The sequence below is a fragment of the Protopterus annectens genome, chromosome 13.part0 (genome assembly GCF_019279795.1).
Source record: "Protopterus annectens isolate FY-2018-M chromosome 13.part0, PAN1.0, whole genome shotgun sequence".
NCBI classification, from domain to species: domain Eukaryota; kingdom Metazoa; phylum Chordata; order Ceratodontiformes; family Protopteridae; genus Protopterus; species Protopterus annectens.
Window position 1 is genome coordinate 522,347,642 of NC_056747.1, and position 25,863 is coordinate 522,373,504.

The window sequence follows — 25,863 nt, forward strand, 5'->3', positions numbered from 1 at the left end:
AAGTCTTTGCAAAGTTTGTGGGAAAATAATGACAAGTTATCCTCTCCAACATGAAAAACCAAAGTAGCTGCTAACTGAATTTTAATTGTAGAGGCAGATGCTCCATCATTAAAAAGCTGAGCCAGAAAATCCATGGCAAAGTGAACAGGAGTTGTAATAGGATCAACATTATGCTGTTGCGCCCAAATTACAAACATCTTCCATTTACTTTTGTACAGTTTCTGGGTAGATAATTTATGAGAAGATGACAAAATATGCTTGACTGGAGAGGAGGGCATGGGTTGTCTGGCCATTAATGGAACTGGAGAAACCAAGCCCGTCACCTTGAGATTATGGAGGTTAGGATGAATCATCCCTGTCGGGTGCGGCAGTAGCTCTGGAAAGCTTTTCAGAATGCGGGGCTTCTTCTGAAGGTCAGGCCAGAGAAAGGGAAACCAAATTTAACAAGGCCAGAACAGGGCAATGAGGATTACTGTTCTCTTCAGTCTGCTCATTTTCTGTATGAACTTTGAGATCAATAGGAAGGAAGGAAAGGCATAAAGTAGACTGGAGGGTCAATTGTGGGTGAGAGAATCCCTCTGGGACTCCCCCCTCTGGGGGATCAGGACCAAATACTTGCTGGAAATGTTGTTTAGGGGGAAGCAAAAAAGTCTCAGCAAGGCTGACCCCATCTGCAGAAAATGTCCTCCACTAACTTTTGGTTGAAGGACCACAAATGAGGCATGAAAATGGATCTGCTCAACTTGTCCGCAATCACGCTGGACTTCCTGGAATGTGCATTGCTATGAGAAAGTGGTTGGAGGAGATCACCCATTGCCACACTCTAAGGGATTTTCCACATAGAGGGTAAGATCTGGTTTCCCCTTGCTTGTTTATATACCGGACCACTGACATGTTGTCTGAGTGAATTGCAACTGTCCCTAGAGGAAGAGTAGCTTGGAATGCTTGCTGTGCGAGGCACACAGCTCTCATCTCCAGGAAACTGATGTGCAGGTTCGCCTCATCTGCAGACCAGGTTCCTTGGATCGTTCTCCCCAGATGATCCCCCCCACCCTATCTGGGAGGCATACATGGTCACTGAGGCCTGTGGTTGTGGGGGAACAAAGGATCAGCCTTGCAAAAATTGATCTGACTGCATGCGCTGGTTATCAGAATTTGGTGGGACATGGAATGATGAAGAACTGACAGTTGGGCAGCTAGAAGCCACTGTAGAATACTCACATGGAATCTTGCTAATGGGACAACTGTCGCCACAGCCATTGACCCTAATGCCTGAAGAACATAATGTGCGGCTACCTTCCGATTTCGAAGTAACCTGTTTGTCATCTGATCATTAATACTGGAAGTTTGGCAATCATCTGAGTAGTGTCCAAAACCACTCCAATGAACTCCGAGGTCTGTGCTGGCTCCAGGTGTGAATTTAGGTAGTTAACTGTGATACCCAATTGTGCACAAAGCTGAAGAACCGAGTTTCATGCGTTTAACAGTAGATACATGGTCGGGGCAGATGTGAGCCAGTTGTCTAAATAAGGAAACGCCCAGAATCCTTGCCATCTCAGGTGAGCCACAACCACTACCATACATTTGCTGAACACCCTTGGAGGCTGTGGTGAGAAGAAAGGGCAGTGCTCTGAACTGGAAATGACTGTCTCCCACTGGAAGTGTACATATCTTCTGGAGCACCTGTTCATCTTTATGTGGTAGTACACGTCCTGAAGACCCAGTGAGCACATCCAATCATCTTTCCCCAAGAATGGAAGTATGGACGGAACCATGACCATTCGAAACTTGCTGCGTCAAATTGACTTGTTTAGCTTGCTAATATCCAGATTCGGTCTCCAGTCCCCTGTTTTCTTTGGAACTAAAAATAATCTTGTAAATTCCGAATCCTCTCTGGTCTGGGGGACCTTTTGGATGACTCTTTTTCTAGCAGTTTTTGAATTTTCAAGACTGCTTGATCCCTTTGACTGGGTGGAATGTCTGGGATTTTCTTTTTGGGAGGCGGCTGCTGAGATAAGGGAATTTGGTACCCCCTGGATATTTTACTGATAACCCATATATCAGAAGTTATCGTTTGCCAGGCTCTCCACTGCAGGTATAAATGACCCCCCCCCATTACCTCCAGAGATGGACAATCGGGCCTCCTTTCAGGAGCACTGGAAGGGTTTCCCGAAAAAGGGTTCTCAGGAGGGCAGGTTCTGCAGGCCTCCTCTGCTACGAGGGTGGCGTCTTCCATTGTTATTTTTCCCCCCTCTGCCTCTAGGGGAAAAATCTCCATGTGTGTCCTAGTAAGAACCCTGAGATTTTTGGAACCACATCTTCCCGCTTCCTCTCTGAGCTTTTGGAGGAGTGGTAAAACATATGATCATGGCTGACAGAGTCTTACCTTCCTTCTCACACCTGGAAAGGGTATCTTTAACTTTTGGTCCAAAAAGAGAGGAACCATTAAATGGGGCATTGACAAAGGAGGACTTAAAGGGGTCCACAAAGTCACATGGGCATATCCAGGCATGCCTCCTCATATCGATGCCAGAACCTGCTGCCCTACTTGTTCCTTTGGATATGTGTGCAGTAAGATGCATGGAAGAGTTAACAATAGAGTGTAGGGTTGCTAGCTGGGAATATGCCTTTTGACTAACCCCCTCAGCTACTGCACCATCCAGGGTTATCTGACAGCTCCTTAATCAGATCCCTTTGCAACCTTGTAAAATGAGAAAGATGGTTCAGCGATCACAAAGCAAATGTCACTGAAGAGAAAACATGCTTCCCACATTTATTAGAAGGGTGGATAGTAGAACGTTCCTCCAAGAGTTTCTTTTTGGTCGCTGCTCCCACAAGCATGACACCTACTGCAACACCCTTAGCTCAGAAGGCTTTATCTGAAGGAGCTGTAATTATCTTGTTTGGTCTCTGGGGAACAACCTCGATGGAGTCTGGGGTCTCCCACTCCCGCCGAGAGATCAAACCTATGAGCTCATCGGTGGGCGAAGTCATCCAGGAGGAGGATGGGCGAGAACCAAAAGCTGCCAGGTTCACCAACTCCTCAAGGAAGGATTACTGGACTGCTAGCTAGCTCTGTTTCAATATTTTTAGAATCTCCCCAAAGGATACATCCTAAGGCGGTGGCCATGGGGATCCTTCTACTTCAAGGTTGGTGTCTTCAGTGACAGATTCCTCAGTAGGTTCCAAATGTTTCCTCTTACAAAGTCTCTTCCGAGGAACCTCCTCAGTGAGAGAGACTGGGGAGGTATTTGAAGAGACAGGGGGACCCTGCTGGGTATCCTGGTGCTTGAGGTCTCGCTGTCCCAGTGCAGCATCTTGGCTGGAAGTGGTATACAGGGAATCCTGATGGGACTGAGGATCTGAAGGGGGAGATACCCTTTTAGTTGCAGTGGCAGCTTTTGCTCTCTCCAAAGCCCCAAAGGCGGACTGCTCCTGGGTGAAAGAGAACTCCTGACTTTGACAAGACATGCTTGTGAGACAAACCCTCTTCCACCAGCCACACTGGGTAGAAGCCAGAGCTGAGCTCACCTGCACAGAAGCCCTGAGATGCATTGACTGCTCCGACAACCTGGGAGTCAAATGCTCTCGAGGACTGCAAGGGGTCACTATGACTTCAGTATCTCTCCAGAACTGAGAAAGCAGAAGAGCTTAGAGCCAAAGCCTGATCCAAAGATGTTCTTGGACCCAAACTAAAAGTTACTGGGCGCATTGGATCCGAGGGCTCCAAAACATGTTCTGAAGTTGGAGGAGGATCCACAAGTGGAGTAGTAGACTCAAGAAGCCCCAGAGCCGAGTGGGTCTGGGCCAAGGGTGACTTGCCCTGTGCCCACAGAATCTTCTGCACCAAACACTCTGGGTTGCCCTCACTGAGGCTCCTAGTTGAACGAGAAGAGGGAATCGGAAGGGGATCTCCACCTAGACAAAAAGGGGGATGGTACTCTGAAAGGTAAAGAGTCATAAGTTGGAGAGCACCTGGTCTGAGGAAGAGTCATAATGGCTTAAAGGCATTCTTCTTTGGATCCAATATCAACGGATCCAGCCCATCTTTAACAGATGAGTCATGAGCCGAAGATACCAGATCTGACTTGGCAATAGAATTTGCCGAAAGCCCCGACAGATCTTTATCTGTGAGTTTTGAAATTTTTGTCTTTGGCTCTGAGGTATACAGTGGAGCCGATGAAGGCTTCTTCTTCCCCTTATTACTAGCTTTTACAGACAGGGGAGAAGCAGGAATGGAGTGAGCAAACTTCAACTTAGACCAAGAAACAATAGAAACTGGTAACAAATCTGTTGAAAACACTGCAGTTAACAAGAACTTAGCGCTTTCACCCAGTCACATACCAGGTTTCATCAGCAGTGTTTTCAACAAACTTCAACTTAGAAACCGATTTTACTGGGGAAACAGAAATGGCCTCTTCAAAGGCAGAGGGAAGCATCCTTTTTAAGATCAGTTTATTCCTTCTTTCAACCAAAGCATGGTGGTTGAAAGAATGACAAATAGAGCAGTTCTCCTGTAAATGTAGAGGCCTTAAGCCAGTGATAGCGAACCTTTTGGGTTCAGCATGCCAAAAATTCAGAAAATACTCTAACTTGACACTGCTTGCATGTCGCCCCCCCCCCCTCCAAACGTAAACAGAATAAAAGGAAAGTGAATTAATAATCATTTTCTGAAGTAAAATAAGCCTAATTATTATCATTATTAAGTGTAAAAAGTAGCCAGTTTTATGAGGAATTAAGCGGGACAATTGGGAGGAATGTAAAACACCACACACATAGAAATGCAGACTACTTGCCCTTTGTAACCACAAAGAGAAAATGTCAGCACTGCCTTCTGCAGACTCTGGAGACAGTATACCAAAATAGTCTTTGAGGTTAATAACTTCCTTACCTCTGCAGCAGTGTTGCTGACCTGGCTCCTGGCACAAAATAATTCAACGCACTTCACATGAGCAAAGAATGCAAAAGCTGAATTCAAACAAATGTGCTCATTTGGAGACTGCAGCTGCAGATATCACACCTGTGCCTTGAAAATGAGCTTCCTGTGCAGCAGTTAGAAGTCAGCTGAACTTGTACGGCTGCTGTGATGACAAATGATGTGCTGATAATGCTAGTAAGAATCCATTTTAAGCTCTGGGTGGTACAGAGTCACATATTTCTTATATTTTTGTTCATTCCGTTTCTTTGGTAACTTGTGTTTTGGTGAATGCTGGTGTCTCACTCAAAACATTTTGATGTGTCACCTTTGACACACATGTCATAGGGTCACCATCACTGCCCTAAGCAATACATGCATAAGTCATGTGAATCACTAAGCGGGATTTTGTCTGCATTTAGAGCATATTTTAAAGTCAGCAGCCTTTGTCGTGTTTGTCTGACATGACAAGAAGGTAGGAACTGAAAGGAAGAATAAGCTGAAAGTTTTTTTTTTTTTGATAGAAAAAAAGGAGGAGGATAAAACTACTAACGATAGTAGTCAAGGCTACCTCCACAGGTAAGGGATAAGGGAAAAAACATACTAAAAAGGACAGTTATAGGGCAGAGAATGAGAGAGGGAAGAACAAGTAACCTAATAAAAGGCAGTTACCAAGAAAGTATGAAAATTATTTGAACAAGGGGAGAAACAGGTCAACAGTAAGACACGGAAAGTTGAGAGGGAATAAGAAAAGGCAGTAATTTAAAACAATATGACCTGATGATCCAAAAGCTCTAAGGAAGGACCACGTCTTTTGCAGAGTGACGAACGAGATCTGAGGGAACATGGAGAGATGCACTGTGGGTAAGGGGGGAGGTCTTCCAAGAGTATCTTTGGTTGCCACGAGCTTAGTAACGGCAGAGTTGGATCCGATGATTGGATCTGTAACCCATCTGTGAGGAGGAAATCAAAATATTGACAATATCAGATTGTAAGTTTCTCCAAAACAAAATTAAGACCCCATAAAGGAGCCACCTGTTTTCTGGGTAAACATATATGTGGTACCCCTTTCCGAAACTGTTTCACTTGTGATGGGGAAAAAAGTGAGTAGCCATAGGCAGACATGCAGAAATGGTCAAAAGGTACATCTTGAAGGAAGAATAAGATGGGCCAGAGGACAATAACTCAGATGATGAACCAAAGGAATGTGAGCCTTAAAAGGATTTTGGTTCTTGCTTTGGCACCAAATAGAAAATCTTTTCCATTTAGCCATGCATGCTTTTCTAGGAGTAAGTTTCTTTTCCTGCTATCTGCTGCACGTCTTTAAAGGAAAGGTGCCTAAATGGTATTCACATTCTATCATCCCGGCAGCACGTTGAAGGTTGGGGTGGATCAAAGACACCCCCAAGCTTGTGCAAGTTTGTCCTGTGAGAAAGTTTGTGGTAACTTCCCCTAGCCATTTTTAAGTGAAGGGAGAACCACTGCTTCATGGGCCAAAAGGGAGTTACTGGTCTTATCCTTTGAGTGTCTCTCCAAACTTTTAGAAGAACCCTGGTTATTAGGGGAAAAAGTGGACAAGCAAAAAAGAACATTCCTTGTCATGGAAATGAAAAGACATCTGTATTCAAAGCCCCTGTGCAAGGAGTTGTGGAGCAGAAAAACTTTGTGAATGCAGGCAAACATATCTACTTGAGGAGTTTCCCACAAAAGGATCAAATTCTTGTTAGGCAGTAACTTCCATTTGTGGGGGGGGGAGGTCTTGGTCATGCTCAGCTTGTCTGCTACAACATGCTACTCTAATGGTTTGTAATTAGCCTGAAATGAAAGATTTAAGCAACCTGCCAGTTCCCAGACCACCACTGTTGGTCTGCAAAGGGGGTAAGGTTTGATTCACCTTTGTTTATGAAGCACATGCCCATAGTATTGTCTGTAATTACTAGAAGAGGGCCTGGCCTGGAATACGGAATATATTTAAAAAAAAATGTAAGTGCATTGATCAGTGCCATCATTTATTTGAAGTTTATATGTTTCATCTTGCCCTCTTGGTTTTGATAGACCCTGGACCATTTGGATACTATCTCCCAAGGAAAATCCAATGTGTCTATGGCCGCAGACTAGGCAAGAGCTGGAGAAGTTTGGGAAAGACATGGGTTTAGGGATAACTGGTTCAATCACCAGTGGATCTCCCTCTTGACAAAACTTATAACTGGAATCTGAAAGGTTTGGGGATGCTGGTGCTGCGTCCACAAGGATTTCAGAAACCAGTGAATTTTTCTCATGTGCAGTCTGGCTATTAGGATCATGAGAATAGTAGAAGCCATGAAACCTAGAACCCATAAAAAAATTCTGTCTGTTGAGAGTCTGACTGGAACATATTAAAAATTGTTTTTAACAGTCCACTTTTTCTTCAAGAAATGCCACCATAACAGAGGTGTTTGAAACACCCAAGGAAAACTATCCTTTTGGATAGAATGGGAGAAGACTTTTCTAGGTTTGTCTGAAATCCTATGTTGAGGAATATTTTTTATGTTTAATATGAAAAAAGATTCTAGACAGGTTGAAGAAGACTCTGTGGAGATAAGACTGTCTAAAATGTGATAAAAATATGTACTCCCTGTAATCTACAATGGGCTACTAGAGGGTAGACACTTTGTAAATATTCTTGGAGCCTTACATAACCCAAAAGGCAAAGAAAACTGAAAGTAAAAAACAGACAGAAAAAATGAAATATTTGAAAATAGGAATGCAATGATATGCATTTCCAGATCCAGAGTTACTAAGAAACGATGAAAAGCAATGAGTGATACGTAAATCTGTACATTTGTTTTTGTAATGATTTAGAAATTAAAGATCCAAAGTGGGTCTCCAAGTTCCTTCATTGTTTGACACCAGGAAAAAAAACTTTGAATAAAAGTCTTTTCCTAACTGATCTGAAGGAACAGGCTCTATGGATCCCAAAGACAAAATATGGTCCAGAATAGGAAAAAACAGTATTGTTGGTTGAGAAGGAATCCCATGAAGGGGAAGTCCCACTATCAGCTGTAACCTTTCTGAAATTATTGTCAGATGTGTGTGCTGTGATCTGGTGCCAAAGAGGGAAGTGAAAGTTCAGAATTTGAGAAGGCTATATAGCATTGCCAAGGTTGCTGGCATGAGTTGATGGAAGATGCCTTTTGTCTTGGGAGGACCTAATTTATGCTTTACACCTCCTTGCCACTGTTTTCTAAATGACTGCTTGTATTCCTTCCTGCAGATGGAACCTGAAATAGTTGGAAAGTTCATTGGTGTTTAGGAATGAAGGACCAAAATATTTGAGATGTGTCCTGAATGAGCATTCTCCTTGTGTCTGCTGCTACAGAGTAACACCCAAATAGCCTTTGCCTCTTTTGGCAAGCTTTGTGATGTAGCCAAGCAAACTTTCTCATTACTGAATAACTGGTAGCTGCCATAGACACTGCATCAGCCATACTATAAGAACATTAAGCAACTGTTTGATTACCTGTGACAAATGAAAGAAGGGAATATAAAAAAGTCTTGATGAGTAAGATCTCAATTTGCCAAATGAAGCCAACAAAAATTTAGACATGCGCTTGAGAGTTCACTGCTCTAAAAGCTATAGTGGAAACAGAATATACCTTGTTTCCAAACTGATCAAAATCTCTGCCATTCCTATCAAATGAAAAAGGCCAGACTGCCATAAGGGGTTTTAATCAAGAGACCAAAGAAGTATCTGCTGTGGGATTTCTAAACAGAAATTTATGAATTTGAGGCACTTTATATAATTTGTCTGACTTCACTGGTGCTGGAAGATACTGCCAGACAAAGCACCAGCTAGAAGGAAGGCATCCTGCAAAGCTGGCAGAACAGTAGAAATAGCTGTAGGCTGAGGGGGCATCCATCTGCAATGAATCATAATCTGACTAGTTTCTGATTTCTTTTTGTTCCCAATTAAAAAGGTCTTTCATCTTGCTAATAGTCTCTGAAAAGATCAACTCAGCAGGAGTCTCAGTGGAAATGTTTTCTTCTGGTTCAGATTCCCAATTTTTCAGAGTAGACAATGGAGAGGCATAGTCCAATGCTATTTCCTATACATCCAATTCAGATTTGGAATCTTATGGGAAAGGAGATCTTTTCCTTTTTCAAATTCCAGACTGTAAAGACTGACATTTCACCAAATCCTAGTCAATCATTAGTTTCTTTCACTGTAATGAACACTGGAGCAGATATGTGTTTTATTTTGTGCTCCTTTCCATGGAAGTGTCACTGAAAAAGATCTTAGACATCTGGTCATCCCCAGGAATCTAACTCCTTAGTATGGTCCTGACAGGCAATAATGTCTGTTTTCTCTTCTGATTCCTTAGGAAGTGGTTCTCCCCTGCTGATGCTTAAGTGGCCTTGGAGGACATGCTAACCTTAGTCTTTAGCAGCCTCATGACAGGCAACCCTAGAGGGGTCAAGAGGAAACAAAAGATGATCTGAAGACTTTCAGATGGGCTAAGCCTTTGAGTGATGACTCCACTTTGGCAACACAGAAGCTGGAGAAGAGACCAAACTTTTCTTTGGGACTGGAGAAGGAATTTCTGAGGAGCTGTAATCCTCCTCCATGAATACTGCTAGTAAGAGCTTTTACTTTTATGTTCTCTAAATGAAATGAGGGAACTATGCCTACTTTTAAGGGTCTTGGGGGGGGGTTGAAAGATGAACAGATTTGTTTGCCTGATCAACGTGGTCTTCTCCTAAACACAGTAGACATAAGGTGATCTTTATATTAGTATTTGTCATCCACACAAACAGTTTCCCTTTCTCCTAGACACAGATTCTGACAGAAAAAGTGTAAGGCAGTCCACAATGGGGTACTTACCTGCCCACTTTGTAATAACTAGATGAGTGACAACCTACAAACTCAGAGCTATAGGAGACGCTTGCTAGCTCCTTTGGCAACAAAATTTTGGTGCTTATATGTCTATCTTATACAAAGTTAGTCTCGAGCTCTGCTGGTAGTATGTGTGTGTGGAAGATGCCCTTAAGCTTTGGAAGCTGGCCAGATGTCTGATTCTTGGCAGCATATGTCCCATATAACTTAAACTACTGCAACAAGTGATCTAATGAGCATCTGGAAATGCTGGAAAAGGACAAAATGCAGAGTTACTGGAATATGCCAGAAACACAGATTCACAGTACCAGTTTCATAATTAATTACATAATTATTTCAACCTTGTTTACCTGCATCAACAGTCTTATAGTCATCTTAGAAAAAAAAGGAAGAAGAAAAAAGCTCAAACTGGCAGTGATGGAAATGTCCACTGAAATGGGCTAGCCATTTACTGTTGTTTAAGAATATAATCCTATTGCCCAGATCACGAAACACACACTAGTTAACAAAAACAAAGCTATCTGGTCCTTGGCTAGAAACAAATTATACTGGCAGGATATGTCTCAAAGAAAGGAAGGGTAACAGGTGCTACATTACACAATCACTGAAGGCAAAGTTCTGTATATCCATATGATGGTGTGGCCTAGGTAGCAGTAGAACAGCCTCCTGTAACAGCTTTCTCCTTCAACTCTGTATGAAGGATTGAAGCAGTGTGAATACTGTTCTTAATTTAACTTTTGCTGCATCTTAATCTGCCTCCCTACTTAGAATCCTGTACTCTGGTTTTCATCCAGAACACTGCAGTGGTAACAGAACTGTAAGCCATCTGTCCCTTATCGCTGGTAACCATGTTTTAGGTTAAACATGTATGTGCTGATTACCACAAACTTTCGTGCATACTGACATTTTAGAGAGGTCCTCTCCCTTGTTACTGACTATTCTTTCTTGCTGGAGCCTAGTTTCTTGAAGAGTTTCTTTCCTTTGGAGAAGAAGCTTTTTCTTTTCTTCCCCTGACCAGGATTCTCAGTACATCCTGGACTCAGCGGAGAAGTACCTAGCCCTAAAGGGGTCAGATCTGTTGCAGAGACTGGAAGTAAGGTTTCATCGAATGAGCTCAGGGCTGATTCGTGGTGTTTTTCAGAAACTTCCAGAGTCACCTAAACAACAAAAATACAAGTTAGGAAAATGCATCAAATCTACAAAATCAATCCTAAGAAAAATTTTTTGCGATTAATATATTTAAAAAGTTGCTCTAACAAGCTTGAGTTTTCAAAATATGTGGAATTTATTCTTACGAACTTCCAAAAGACAGCATGTGCACACACAGTCAACAATTCATACTGCTGTAAAAGCACACATTAGTGTTACAAAGCGAATACTGCTGTAAAAGTTTGTTATAAACCAGGATATGCAGTAAAAGTCTACCTTAAAACAGTTGCTACTGTTAAAGTCGCAAATAGATTAAGTATCTGCAAACTCAACAATGTCTACTCTTTCTTTAAGAAGGAAAAAAATGGTTAAAATTTTGCCCAGTGCTCCTCCTTTCTTCAACTGCGTTTAGAAGCCCAAAGGTCAAAACCCCCTTCTTAGCAAGGCAGTCTGCCAACTGCTTTTTGTAAAACTGACCACAGGATACTGTAAATACTCTGGGTTTGAACTAATACTTATTAAATTCTGATTCTGGCAAAGCTTCCTTCTCCTCCAGCAGATTTATAGAGTTAATTACCTCAACTAAATAATTCTTTGACTCGTATAACCTCACTGGTGTCGCACCTTAGATCACCAATTCAGAGTTCAAAACACAGTGTAGTTTAAAAATTAAAATAAAATAATAATGCATTGTTTAGGCTGCTTGACATGGTACTGTGTATTTTTGGATTGCCAGCAAGAAGTGAGAACCTTTGTTCTCCAATCAAAACAAGCACACATCCTCCTTGATCAGCACTATCAGGTAGGCTTCCATGTGAGGTGTTAAGGACTCCTCCTTCCCCAGTGGTTGAAATTTTAGAACTACATTTGCAAAAAACATTTTTATAAATAGTCTTATCATTTCATAAATAGTCTGTATAGTAGCATGTTTTATGCTGGATGCCAATGAGAAGCATCTGAGATGACATCTGGATCACTTTTACTAGTGACCCAGGAAATCCACAGTATCCTAGCAAGGGGACATCCTGTTGCATTGCCCTTGATGGTTTCTTACTGACAGAATGAGGATTGTTTTGGGTCACTCCCTTGTTTTACCAACAATGTTACAGCAATAGAAGCCAAGACCAGTACATTATAAGAAACATGATTATGCTCTTCACAGCAACCAGAAAGGTAGCTTTTAGTTAGGAAGCAACTAAAGTGGCAAAGCTCTGACAATCCCCTTCTAGACAGACAATTTATCAATCAGCACAGAAGGGATATTCAGGTTCTGACAAGACACAAGACACAAGCTGTCATGGATACAGCCACAGACATTCTATACAAAGTAATCTAGGTGGAAGGCAAGGACTGCAATGATGTAATTGCACCCCTGTAAACAGCAGAGCACACCAAGGGATCATCTTGCAGTCTTCCTCATGACTTTATGTAATTCATTTTGTTGAGTCAGTGAGTGATGCATCTGCCAGACCATAAATGCAGTTGTTTTCACAATTTTCCCAGTCATCTTGCCTCAGGAGGAAGATGGACACAAACGTCACAAGGGAGTGCCATACCTTGCAAAAATGTAGCATTGATTTGTTTGGAATGACGGTTTTTGACAATTTATGGCCAAAAGGCGACATATATTCTGATGTGTATGTCAGTAAATTTCTTGGATGCTTTCTGCAAGATTTTTCAAGCCACTATCTTTGATTTGGGTGTTGCTCCTTTTTGAGTCTTTCTGAAGTTACCACCTACCTATCACAAATGCATTTTGGCCAACATTGTCAACTTCTTCAAAAACAGTATCCTTTTAGCTCCATTTCTCATCTTGATGTGCCGATTCAAATGCTATGTCCCCTTAGTTAGCAGTACTTCTCATGTTCTGTGTCTCAGTTAAAAGGTTGCATAAGATCCATTCCTGATTCAAACTGAATCTTTAAATGTGATATGCCAATAAGATCACTCTGTACCTGAAGTGTTAACTGGGTGTTAACATTTCAAGTTATGCCAGTTACTGTTTCATTTTGTAGCTCTACAGCCCACCATAAGTTTTCAACTGTATGGTGTATTCCTTGTCTGTCCACAGAACTATGGTTTAACTGTTTTTGAAACTGAGGTTACTACCTTATCTTGGCACTTGCGGCTGCTTCCTTTTTATTGGTATCAAATTCTGCCTCACTCACTTTGAAATCCCATCATCTGTCACCTCATTGTTGGCATTTGTATTGACATACTGGTGTTATACTTTAGACTGAAATGATGCACTCTTACACAAATACTGCCATGCTACAAAGATATCAGAACTAAGCCGCTCCAACATCAATCAAAAACTTTATGAAAGCACTGCTTTAATAAAGTTTTTGCTTGATGTTGGAGGGGTTTATTTCTGAGTCTATCGTTATTTTTCCAGTTACCACAGTATCAACCTTATTACCATGCTTCAAAAATGTCACAACCTGCCAAATCTCTGGTATTTCCTACTCAACAGACTTGGCCTTTTTGGTAGTAGTAACTTCTCTTTCAAACCTTTAATTTGCGTTACAAAGTTGTTTCTGTAGTGTTCCCTTAATTATGTCTAAGTATTCAGCCTTAGAAAATACTCTCCTTGATGTATGTTATGCTGAAATATGCTCTCCAACTGTCATGCTCTTTGTAGTCCCTTTTAGACAGACAACGTACCAGTGAGGAGAGAAGGATGACTTGGATTCATCTCTAACATGAGCTGATATGGACTGTAGAGACACAAGTTCTGTGCAGTATATGTATAATACATGCACACATATACTCACTATTAACTTTCACTTTTAACATTACTTATGATAGTGCCTTTTCTATAAGACTTTTTTTCAGATTTGTTCTGAGTTGATTCTAAACAACAAAAAATACACTGAACCCACAGACATCGCCAATATCCTGGCAGACAGGTTCAGTGCAAACTTCTCCACCCCCTCCCACCCAAAAGAGCAAGTATCTATCCCGGCAGAGGGCTGCCTCCCAAACATCTCTGATGCTCAGGTGAAGGCTGCCCTCTCCAAAGCAAAAAACACTGCTTCCATGGGACCAGATGGCGTCCCAGGTTGCGTCCTACATGAACTCCAAGAGGAACTAATCCCTCAAATAAAACAGCTATACAATCTCAGCCTCACTACAGGATATGTGCCCACAGAATGGCGTACAGCAACAGTGGTCCCACTCCACAAAGGCGGAGCCTGTGGGACCCTGGTAACTATCGCCCCATAAGCCTGACTAGCTTAGTCTGCAAGGCTATGGAGAGGATCATCATGGAGCTCATAAACAAAGGCATTGGGGACCTACAGACACTAGATCCTACCCAGTTCGGCTTTGTCAAGGGCAGATCCTGCCTTTTGAACCTGGTTGACTTCTTGAAACAGTCACCAAAGCCATAGATGTAGGGAAGGTAGTCCACACAGCCTATCTGGACCTTGCAAAGCATTTGACACAATACCCCACTCGGGCATCATAGATAAGCTATCCAGCTTAAATATAAACCCCTATGTCACAAGATGGGTCGCAAACTGGCTCAAAGACAGAACCCACAGAGTGAGAGTTGCTGGAGCCATGTCAGACTTGAAACCGGTCACAAGTGGCGTCCCACAGGGTTCTGTCCTGGGACCACTCTTGTTCGGTATATACTTTTCCGAGGTACAGGCAAACGTGGGAGGACTATGGCTCACCAAGTTTGCAGATGACTGCAAACTGGGTGCCATAATCGACTCTCCAGCTGACACAAACATCCTTCAAAAAGGTCTCACAGAGACAGATAACTGGTGCCAGCGCCATGGTTTAAAGCTAAAGTCCAAAAAATGTATAGTCATACCCTCTGGCAAAAACAATGTGCCCACAAATTACCACATAGGTGGAAACCCATTAAGTACAGAGAAAGTTATTAGGGACCTGGGGATCCAAGTTGATAGCAATCTCTCCTTTGAAAACCACATTGCCAAAGTGGTTAGAAAGACCTTCTACATAGCCCACCTCATCACGAAGGGTTTCACACCTAGATGAAGAGAGGTAATCGTGCCCCTTTATTCATCCCTCATCAGGCCCATCATAGAATACAATGCCCCTTTTGGGATGTACCTTACCTGACACCTGCAGCAATTAGAGAGACCCCAAAAGTATCTCACCAAGAGGATCAAGGGTCTCAAGCAGATGCCCATATGCTGCTCGGTTAAAAAAACTCCAGCTCTACTCAGTTGCATACCGCCTACTTCGAGGCGATCTATGCCTGACATACAAAACTATGTCAAATCCAGAATTAATGGACATGCTCCACCTCAGTAAATCTAAATCCCTTAGAGCCACACGCTCGAGGGACTTGAACCTCAGCATAGAAATAAATAGAACTTGCTGGAGGGACAGGTTCATAACCCAGAGGCTCCCTTCGCTCTGGGAATAGATTTCCAGTTCATGTGAGGCAGAGCACCTCACTGAATCTCTTCAAGAAGAATCTCGATAGGTGGATGGGGGATCATAGGTTTGTCCCAGGGATTACTTCAGTGTCACTATTAGACAGAGGCACAGTAAACTAAACCTTAAAAAGGGCACAGTATACTCAAATCAAGGGGTGGCGTAAGACATACAGAATCGGGCTAGGCTTATAATTGCCCCAGGGCAGATAGCCTAGTATGAACCTATGAACCTACTGCTCCAAGGCCTATATGCTGCAATGGCTGTCATATCAGTACTGAAGTGTTCTGCCATCTGTCTAGTTAGATCATTATTAAATTCTTCAACACTGTCACTGAATAATCTCAAAAGTAGATCATGTTTACATATTCAGCAATAAGTAATTTTTTATAATTTCTGATGGTCTTCTTGTGTTTAGAATGCTTATGTCTAGAAAATGCATACACGGACATAATTTCACCAAGTACCAGCTTCAACTTCATGTATGCCCACAGCAATCCACTTTATTGTACTTAGAGGCCAGCGACATACTAAGGTTTAGATCTGCTATATACTTCAGGCAAACCTCACAAGTAGCCAGTGTAGTGGTAGGGGGATAAGAGCAGTATAGCCCAGGTAACCAAAATTTAATCAGTGGCCCAGACACCTGATGGAACTGTCATGGGGGGGATAGGAGTGCTCATGCTGAGGAGAAAATAAGAGCATACAGCCACAGTCCCTCACAGGAAAGGTGGCATTGTGGTGCATAGGTTCATAGGTTAATCACCTTAACCATTATGCCATCCTCCCACCTCAGGGCAGACTTTTGGCTCATCAAGGCATTGATTGGGGATAGTGTTTATTAGTGAATTCACTGTGGGTCCCCACAATGACAATAATATGTTCTTCCACCCACAGGTTGAGCGCAAGACTAAACAAGTCCCTTTTATGCTGCTGAGGGCACAACCTTTATTACTGCCTGAATAACAGTCCTGCTGGATGGCTCTCACTCCCAATCTGTACTGAGGTAATTCCCTAGTATAGAGGGGAATAAATGGTGCAAGTATGACTGGGGGGGAGGATTGATGGCCTTAAGGCATGGAAGCAAAAGGGACCTTGGAAACGAGCACACAACTTTCAACAATCTGTGCAGGACAGAAATAAATTTAGAATCCTTTTTTTTCTGAACTACAATGCAGTTTCTGCATTCTGTTCACACGACCATGCACAAACTGAAGATGTTTCCTTAAAACATTGTTTCTTCTCCCTGGTAACATTCTCTGAAACTGTGATTTCATTTTCAAAATTACCTTAAGTTAATTCAACAGTTACTGGTTGTTTAAACATCACTGTTTTGTAATTTTCCCATGTCCAAAACTGTTCCTGCCGTTAACATGTCCCATATAATGGTATTTCCAATCTGTTGACAAAACACAATACTAAATGTGAAAGTCATAATACTACTAAGCATATTGGTTTCTACTGTCTACGCTACCTGTTAAAAAATAGCTACAGTCTATCACAAGTATAATTTCAGGGAATTCCAAAATTTTAGTTTGATGAAAATCATGTTGAAAGTGTAAGCCATTATGCAACTGAAAACATTGGATGCAAAGCACCTGAGTCAGCAAGAACCTAAGAAACTGCCTTATGCACCTTCCAAACTTCTACAGAATGCAGGCAGAAAACCAGCACAATCTTACACAGCAAATATGAGACTGCTGTCTGAAAAGCTGACAAGGGAAAAAGACAATTGTAGCATGAAAGTCTAGTATTACAATTTGCTGTTACGTGGCCATCTGTGAGGAGGAAACTCTTCACAAAGAAAACATTGCTGGAGCTGGGATTCTTGACCTCAAGATGCATCTAATATAGTTAAATAATCTCTCCTATTGTCTGAACATTCTGATGCCTTAGGTCTGATGTGGTTTCAGGTCTCTATCCAGATACACTGCTGTTAGGTGGGATTCTGCTAAAGTAGGACCTAAACTTTTACAAATGGGATACGTCTTAGGCACTTTCTCTCATTTGTGAACTAGATGCAGCTTTCCTGTAGTAAAGCAATAGTGATTAGTCTGCACTGGTATGTTTCACCTATAGGTCAAATAAATTTCAGTGGGATCTGTAGAATGACCATACACTATCTGCAAACCTGTCTCTACAACATCAGTCAATTGCTGAAGCTTTCTAAAAAAAAGTTTGCTGTTTGGTCACTGGTACCTCCCTGTGGACAAATTTTCATTACTCTGTCTTGTTGCCATGGACAACACAATTTTTTTATTCTGTGGGCAAAATAAATGTCTGTGACTTGGTCTTGATCAATAACTAGCTTACAGTGCTCAAACAACTACTAGTGTAAAGAAAGTACATTGACAGGTGTTTTCTACAGACAAACAGCACCTTCCATGGCATCAAAGCTTACCATTACACAATCCATGCTCTACCTCATTTGTTTAACTTCCCCAAGTCTTTTGGATTTCTAATACTATGATGTGAATGGACCCCATTCCTAAGTGAGGGTATGATTAAAGTTTATGAAATTAGTATTATTTCAGTCTTTGCTACCAAAAGTGCTCTTTACAGCACATGCAAAATGTCAAGAATGGACTCCTCCTATAGTTCATATGGTGTTGCATGTACTGGTAATGTATCTAAATATGACTGTAAATTATTTATTAGACTTGCGGCTCCAATTACTACTGGAATTGTCTTGGTATCCTTCTGCAGTGGTTTCTGCCTACAAATCTTGGTATTTTATGAATTTGTCTCTCTCTGTACATAAGGAACTGTAATCACTGGGTGTTAGTTTCAATGATCAGTGCTACTTATGTCTTTTTTCTGGAGTACAATCTCTGGTCTTCATGCATCAGTTTTTTTGAATCATCAGTAATGGATGATCCCATGCGATATAAACCTCATTATTTTCTATAATGCTTTGTGGTTCATGTTTCAAATGCTTCTGTACTACAATACTGTAGTGTTTACATAATCTCCAATGGAACAGTCCTGCCACATTATTGTGCCTTTCTGTATACAGGCCCTGTTCCCTGAGATTATCACACCCAGCAACAAGTTGTGCAACTGTTTACAGAGCCTGCATTTCTCCATTTCTCACATGTTCATTGGACTTTGAAAACCAATGTGTATGTAGACCACTATCCTGGGCCACCACCCACCATCTACTGGTTGAGCATGGCCATGTGCAAGCATCAGTTAGTTCTTTTGGAGTGTTTGTCTACACCCTACAATAATACTACAAGCTTCTATCTAAACAGATCCTCTTGATCTCACTGCTGCTATAAATTACTTTGGGTAGCTCTTTCAATCAACATTGCCTTTGTTCAAGTGTTTCTTGCATTGTGTATACGGCATAAAAATGTAACACTCCATAAGATCTTCAAGGGCCCTGGCAGTCAAGATGGCAGGGTACCAACATCAGTTTAAACTGACAAGTGACAAACTTTCAGTTGCATTGAGGTCAGTGCTTTGATTTCTTAGCTGTTTCATAATGGAACTTTGTGCCAGTATAGATTTGGGGTCACTGCTAAACGAATTTAAACATTAATTAGCTTTACAATTTTCGCAATCCTCAAGCTGCAATTTCTATGATGAGATGTACAGACTTGACCCACTAACCCTTCTTTTCTCTGAATCTATGAATTTAAGTTAATTTGCATGTAACTCTGGCTTTAAATGCTATCTTTTTATACTAGCGAGGTTTTGTTAACTAGTATGAGACTCGTCTGTTTAATATGTGCTGCTTATCTTTATTTTTATTTACTATTTTAATTATTACTGCATCTAATTTACAGTATGCTACTGGAGCATATCTGCACATCTCTGCTGTAAATGTGCTATGCCCTGTCAGACTAATACTGCATTCACTACAAGTATATAAAACCACAACTTGAAAATATGGACAGAACAGAGGAAAGGCAGATGAAGTATTATTTCACAGGAAAAGTGAAAAGCAAATGAAACAACCTTCTGAAAAAGTTATAGCGTCAAAATGGTGACAGAGTTTAAAAATGCATATAAACGTTTTAAAGACATTTTTGAGGAATGGGAAGAAGTTTAAACTGAGGCAAAATCTCCAGCTTAAAAAAAACAGGCAGATAAACGAGCAATTTATGAGTCAAGTAGTTCTGATCAGCCAACAAAAATCTAAGCTTCTTGGTTAGGTTGCCTGTGGGCTGCCAACCTGCAGATATATTCTCTGTCCTATCTGTGCAGTTCTGGGATCAGCTTTCATTTACAACTAAAATGCACAGCATCAAACAAGTACTAGTTTAGGTGTATGCTATTTTTTTTTTATTCTACTAATAGTTGTCTAGAATTGGCAAGCTAGTGCCTAGATGTTGCTGTCCCTCCCCTCTTGTAATGTGGTTCACTTACCAAACTATTTTCACTTCCTACATGTATTTTCACATGTCTTCTGCATTAGTGACACCGGCCACTTTACCAGTTTTGAACCATATCTCTTTGGCTTCTAATGACTCAAGCTGCTGCTGTTATGCTAGTACCCCATAACTTCCTACAGCGTCCTTGTGTTCAAAATAAAAGATCTTTCATATGCTGTCTGGGCTATAACATTGACAGTCTAGAACTAATATTCTGGTTTTGTATACTGTACAGATTCATAATTATATATAAATCTTTAGAATTCTAGAAGGATACAATTTCAGGACAATAAAACTGCAGAACAATGTCTGGTTTACTTTCTTGAAAAGAGTGCTGTGCCCAAACTACAACAGAAAACTGAGAGGAACAAATTCTAAAATCTATACATGATAAAATGTAATTACTTAATGTGAGTATCTGACGTGGTTTTATTATCTGCAGATTGAATAAGACAAATTCAGTAGTATGAAATGTTGGTGCCAGACAAAACTGCCTGTAAAACAATACAGATTGTACAGTGTGACAGTATTAAGTTCAGAAACAGGTTCACTACTTAACAGAAAAATTAGTACAGTGTGACAGTATTAAGTTCAGAAATAGGTTCACTACTTAACAGAAAAAAATCAAGAACTTCAGGACTGAGATACAAAATGTCATTTTTTGAGGGTTCCAACTAGAGAACTAAACGGTGCTAGCAACTACAATAAATGTCAGAGCAGCTACAAGTACACGCAGAGAGGGCAGAAAACTGAATTAAAGTAGGGGGACTGAAAAGACTCTACTGGTAGAGGCTACTGCTACAGAATATCTTTTGAGTAATGCACACACTTACATATTGCACTCGTTTTCTCTTACATACATTACTTTTACTGCTTGATGTGGTTCTTCTTTAGTCTCTGAAACATGCGGAAGAAAAATAATTAATCTAGAACAGACCACTTGAGTAAAACAAGATGCAAAGTGGCAAAGATTACAAATGTTATGTAAAAAAAAAAAAACTACCTTTTCACACAGTTTGGTAGCACAGATATGGTACTGTACCTTTAACTGTAAAGATCATTTGGCATATTCAGGAACTACACTAAACTCAAAAGTCACCTGCTGTAAAGGATAAAATGTTAAAAAAACAAAATGTACCAGAAAAACAATGGGGTCCAAGTGTAAAATACTGGATGTTATACTACTTCCAGGCAGAAATGGGGCCCTAGCCAAGGAAATGGATCAGTCCCCCCCCCCCCGCGTTGCAGCCCCCAGGAGCCATTCTAGTGTCCTATTACTTGGCTGTTTCTCCCCGCTTACTGTGCGCACTGCTCAGACTCATCAGTGTGCATACTATTTTCTTTACTTCTGCAATGATTACACATATTTGGATTTAATATAAAACTTTTATGTCAAACTTTATAGCATAAACACCAATAGCCATTTGCTAAACAAAATAATACAGCCTCACAATGAAAACAGACTTGGCATGAACAATAAACATCTCTGCCCTTGAAACTCATTTTTATTTAAACCCACATTTAAAGAAAATGCATCTGGCCAATGGTGGATTAAGTTTGCCTTTGGGCTGTTTCCAAACCACTTGCACACATTTTTATGACCATGCCTACATGCATGTGTTTTTTGATTCACTTTCCTGATTCTATTAAATTTAATTATATTCCTTGTAATACACCACTTACGATGTGTGTTAAATTTGTAGTGTTTAACATTTTTCCAGTAAGCAATGAAGCAAAACATATGAGCCAGTAATAACAAAACTACCCATTTCAGAACATTTCAACCATAAGAGGCCACTCAAACGTCATTACAATCCACCAATATCAGTCAATATGCCCAGTCTCTGCAGAAATAAGTCATCTGAATGATTCCACATTAGAGAACTGTAAATAATGAAGAGGCTGCTGCTGGCAAGTAACTTAACATTTCAGTGTTTCATGTACAGTGGATATAAAAAGTGTTCACCCTGTTAAAATGCCAGGTTTTTGTGATATAAATAAATGAGACCACAATAAATCATTTCAAAACTTTTCCCACCTGTAATGTGACCTATAATCTGTACAATTCAATTGAAAAATCTGTTAAGGGAAAAATATAAAAACCTTTAAAAAAAGTGTACAATAAGCTGGTTGTGTTAAGTGTGCACACCCCTAAACTAATATTTTGTTAAAGCACCTTTGATTTAATTACAACATTCAGTCTTCTTGAGTAGGAGTCTATCAACATGGCACATCTTGACTTGGCAATATTTGCCCACTTTTCCTTGCAAAAGCGCTCCAAATCTGTCAAATTGCAAGGGCGTCTCTTGTGCACAGCCCTCTTCAGGTCACCCCACAGATTTTCTACTGGATTTAGGTCTGGGCTCTGGCTAGGCCATTCCAGAACTTTAATTTTCTTCTGGTGAAGCCATTCTTTTGTTGATTTGGATGTATGCTTAGTGTCATTGTCGTGTTGAAAGGTGAAATTCCTCTTCATCTTCAGCTTTCTAGCAGACGCCTGAAGGTTTTGGGCTAAAAGTGACTGGTATTTGGAACTGTTCATAATTCCCTCCACCTTGACTAAAGCCCCAGTTCCAGCTGAAGAAAAGCAACCACAAAGATGATCAAACACCAAAACTAGAAAAAACTGTTGCAAGAGACAAGAAACGACCCAGGAGCAATGGCAACATACTAGAATTAATTTAATAAAATTCGAACAAAACAAAAGTTGCAGTAAGTACTGCCTCCGCTAAAAAGGTAAAAGCAAAACCTAACAAAATCAACCCCCAAAGGTGATACTGCCACCACCATGCTTCACTGCAAGGATGGTGTTCTTTTGGTGATGCGAAGTGTTGTTTTTGGGCCAAACGTGACTTTTAGAATTGTGGACAAAATGTTCAGCCTTGGTCTCATCAGACCATAACACATTTTCCCACATGCTTTTGTACACACACACACACACCTTTCGTCTCACTCATCTCCTGAGTGGACCCACACCCTCAACCTTCCTCATCTCATTCACCTACTGAACAGACTCGCACCTTGACCTCTCTAATCACACCCATTTACTGAATGGACACACACATACATCTACCTCACTTATATACTAAATTGACACCCCCCTCACTTATGTATTGAATGGACACACAGACGCACACACTCCCACTCACACTCTCATCTCACTCACCTACTGAATGAACACACACCTCTCTCTTCCATCTCACTCATCTCTTTCACTGCATTTCTGCAGTTCTTCATGTTTGCACAAGTCAATGCTCCATGTTTAAAATCCCACCTGATAGCAGGCAGTTCCAAAGTTTAAATCTGTGTTGTGCGTGCATCTTTAGTACGACGTATGCAAAGATGTACACACAAATGCAGAGTGCAACCTTGAAGAAACTGCATTCAGGGTGCACCCTTAAAGAAGAAATGTATTTTTAAAAAGTTGTTTCAATTAAATGTTGCGGCAGCCCCCTGCCCAGTGGACCCCAGGTAACTGCCTAGGTCACCTAGTGCTGGATTTGGCATTACTTCCAGGGATATGCCCTGATTTTACCAGAAAAAAAATGAATTGGGCATTCAGCTGGTATGTGGATAGAACACGAGGCACCAGGACTGCTGAATATTGAAATGTATCAGGCAAGTACATGCATGTGTGCTTCAGAAGGAATTCTCAAAGGCTGGAACCAAATAACTCAGTAGAGGAAAAAAAATCCATTGAGACTGCACAGACCAAGAACAGTTACCAAATGTTATGTATCTAAAAAAAAAAAAGGCCACCGAACATTTATTTTTGTGCAAGAAAGACATGCATTTTTATTACATTAGTAATCCCACTGAATAAAGCTCACTTATAAGGAAGTTCACAGTTAACACTGGTCTGTTTGGGGCATACTTTGTAGTACAGTTTTTCAGTTCTTCCAGTTGCAGCCACCAGGATCACATGGAAGAGAAGTTGTGGAGGAAGGGTGTGTGGTTATACCACTACTTAGGAACATACAGTGATAGCTCCAACTGCCTGAGCTCCATTTTTACCTGTAAAGTCTCACAGATTGTAACAGGCAACAATGAAGTAAGAAAGTCTGTTCCTTTACCAACTGTTGTTTAAGCTCAGATTTAATAGAGTTGCTGTAGTGGGGTTGCAAGGGGCTTGCACCATACAGGAAAAGATGATTTTTGAGTCTCTCTTCAGTGCTCAATAAATTGGATAGCAGTGAAATGGGCACAATGACGAGTCATGAGGAACATATAACATATCATGACCTGGCCATGGCCTTTGACACTACACCCCCGCTAACATAGTATGCTCAATGTATTGCAAATAGATCCCAATGTGGTTAGATGACAGCAAATCAGCTAACGGACAGAACCCATGTGGTGTGCATATTAGGTGCCTCATCAAAGAGCATGAAAGTAACCAGTGGTGGTCCACAGGACCCATTTCATTTGGCATATACTTTTCTGGCCTCCAGACCACAAAACAAGACCTCTGTCTATCCAAAATTGAGACAAGTGAGTCACTGTCAAGTCACCCAAGCCCTGTTTAAAAAAAAAAAAAAAACTTATAAAAATCTGTTGTGCTAACAGTGGGCTTAAACTACATGATAAAAAGTGTAATATTGCTGGATTTGATAAACTATTCCTCCCCCAGCATAAGACGAAGACAGTACCCCACAAAAGAATGAGAATGTTGTTGGAGAGCATGATACTCAAGTTGATAATTCTCCCTTCTATGGCCATGTAATGACTGTAGTTAGAAAGTCCTATGTACTGAAAATTATTGCCAAGGGGATATTTTTCGGATCCAAAGAGGTCATTATGCCATTATATTCAGCACTGATTAGGTCAATTATTGAATACAGTATCTCTTTTGAGATGCACCTCACTGATCATATCAAAGTACAGTTGTGTAAGTTGCACTTAACATAATAGTAGATGTACAAATTCCTCACTACTGCATTAGCCTTTGGCTATACAGACTGTATCCTGCTCAGGATACAACAAAAAAAATCTTCACAAATGTCTGACTCCTTCCCACACCTACAGTCTTACTGCCAGTTAATAATACTCATTTGTTAATCAGACAAGCACACTGGACATGCAGCTTCTTTTCAGGGGTGACCTGGGAGCAATGTCTAGTTAAGTGACTTGATCAAGGTCATACTGTAGGAAAATGAAGGCTAAAACAATCAGTCTGAACTACAGGAACTATAGCTCACAGCCTTAACTCTATGTGCTTAACTGCTCTGCTAGCCTCTAGGAAGGAAGTCAGCAGTCAGAGCATAGGCAATTTTAGGACTTTCTTGTACATACAGAGAGACAAAGAGAGATTACTGTTTATATCTTTACATTCCAAGCTAACTATAAACAGAAGTAAGAGGGTGGGTGTGGCTACAACAGAGCAGAATGGAAATGACTACTTTTACGGGAAGTGTAACTTGTACAACTGAACCTTTGGTTATATGGGTTGGTGGGGAAGGATCTTTGATAGGACGTCTAAGAAGGAGGACTCCTTTGAAAAAGGCTTTGCATAGTTTAGAAGAAAAGTAGTGACACTCATTCAAATGGAAATTAGAGATGGCCGCCAACTGGAGTTTAATCCTGGAGAAACTAACACCTGCCAGAAAGAGAAAAGCCAAAAACAGCAAAATGTCAGGAATTAGGGCTGAAAAGGGATCCAGATTATGTTGTTTGGCCCAAAAAGAAAATCTTCTCCATTTACTGGAATACACATTCCTTAGTAGATGGCTTCTGAAATGCCAAGACAATATTTTTCACCAGAGAGGAGAGCCTGGACTGGGAAAGGATCACTGGAACTGGAGGAACCAAGTGGTGAGACGAACAGTCTGGAGGGTGGGAAGGGGAAGCCCCCAGGGATGGGAAATGAACAGGATTCAGTATCCAGAGAGGATATTTCAGATGAGTGAATAAGGGAGAGCCATGCCTGATGAGGCCAAAAGGGGGGCAGTCAGGATGAGAGGGGTCTTCAGGTGGTGCGCTTTCTGCAAGACCTTGGGAATTAGGGGGAGTAGAGGGGGTAAGCATAGAGGAGTCCCAACGGCCAATTGTGAACCAGAGCATCCCTGGGTGACTCCCCATTGGGGGATCAGGGCAAAGTAGTTGCTGCATTTGTGGTTGAATGGGGAGGCAGA

At 41.1% G+C, this 25,863-nt stretch overlaps 1 protein-coding gene across 1 annotated transcript in view; it reads right to left on the reverse strand.

Moving 5' to 3' along the window:
* Nucleotides 1-4,379: 4,379 nt before the first annotated feature.
* LOC122787927 (peripheral-type benzodiazepine receptor-associated protein 1-like) overlaps nt 4,380-25,863 on the reverse strand; it is a 1,795,954-nt gene continuing 1,774,470 nt past the window's right edge. Inside the window, exon 32 of the mRNA XM_044054852.1 lies at nt 4,380-10,945. Within this exon, the coding sequence (XP_043910787.1) occupies nt 10,724-10,945 (222 nt within the window). The 3' untranslated portion in view covers nt 4,380-10,723. The remainder of the gene's footprint in view (nt 10,946-25,863) is intronic.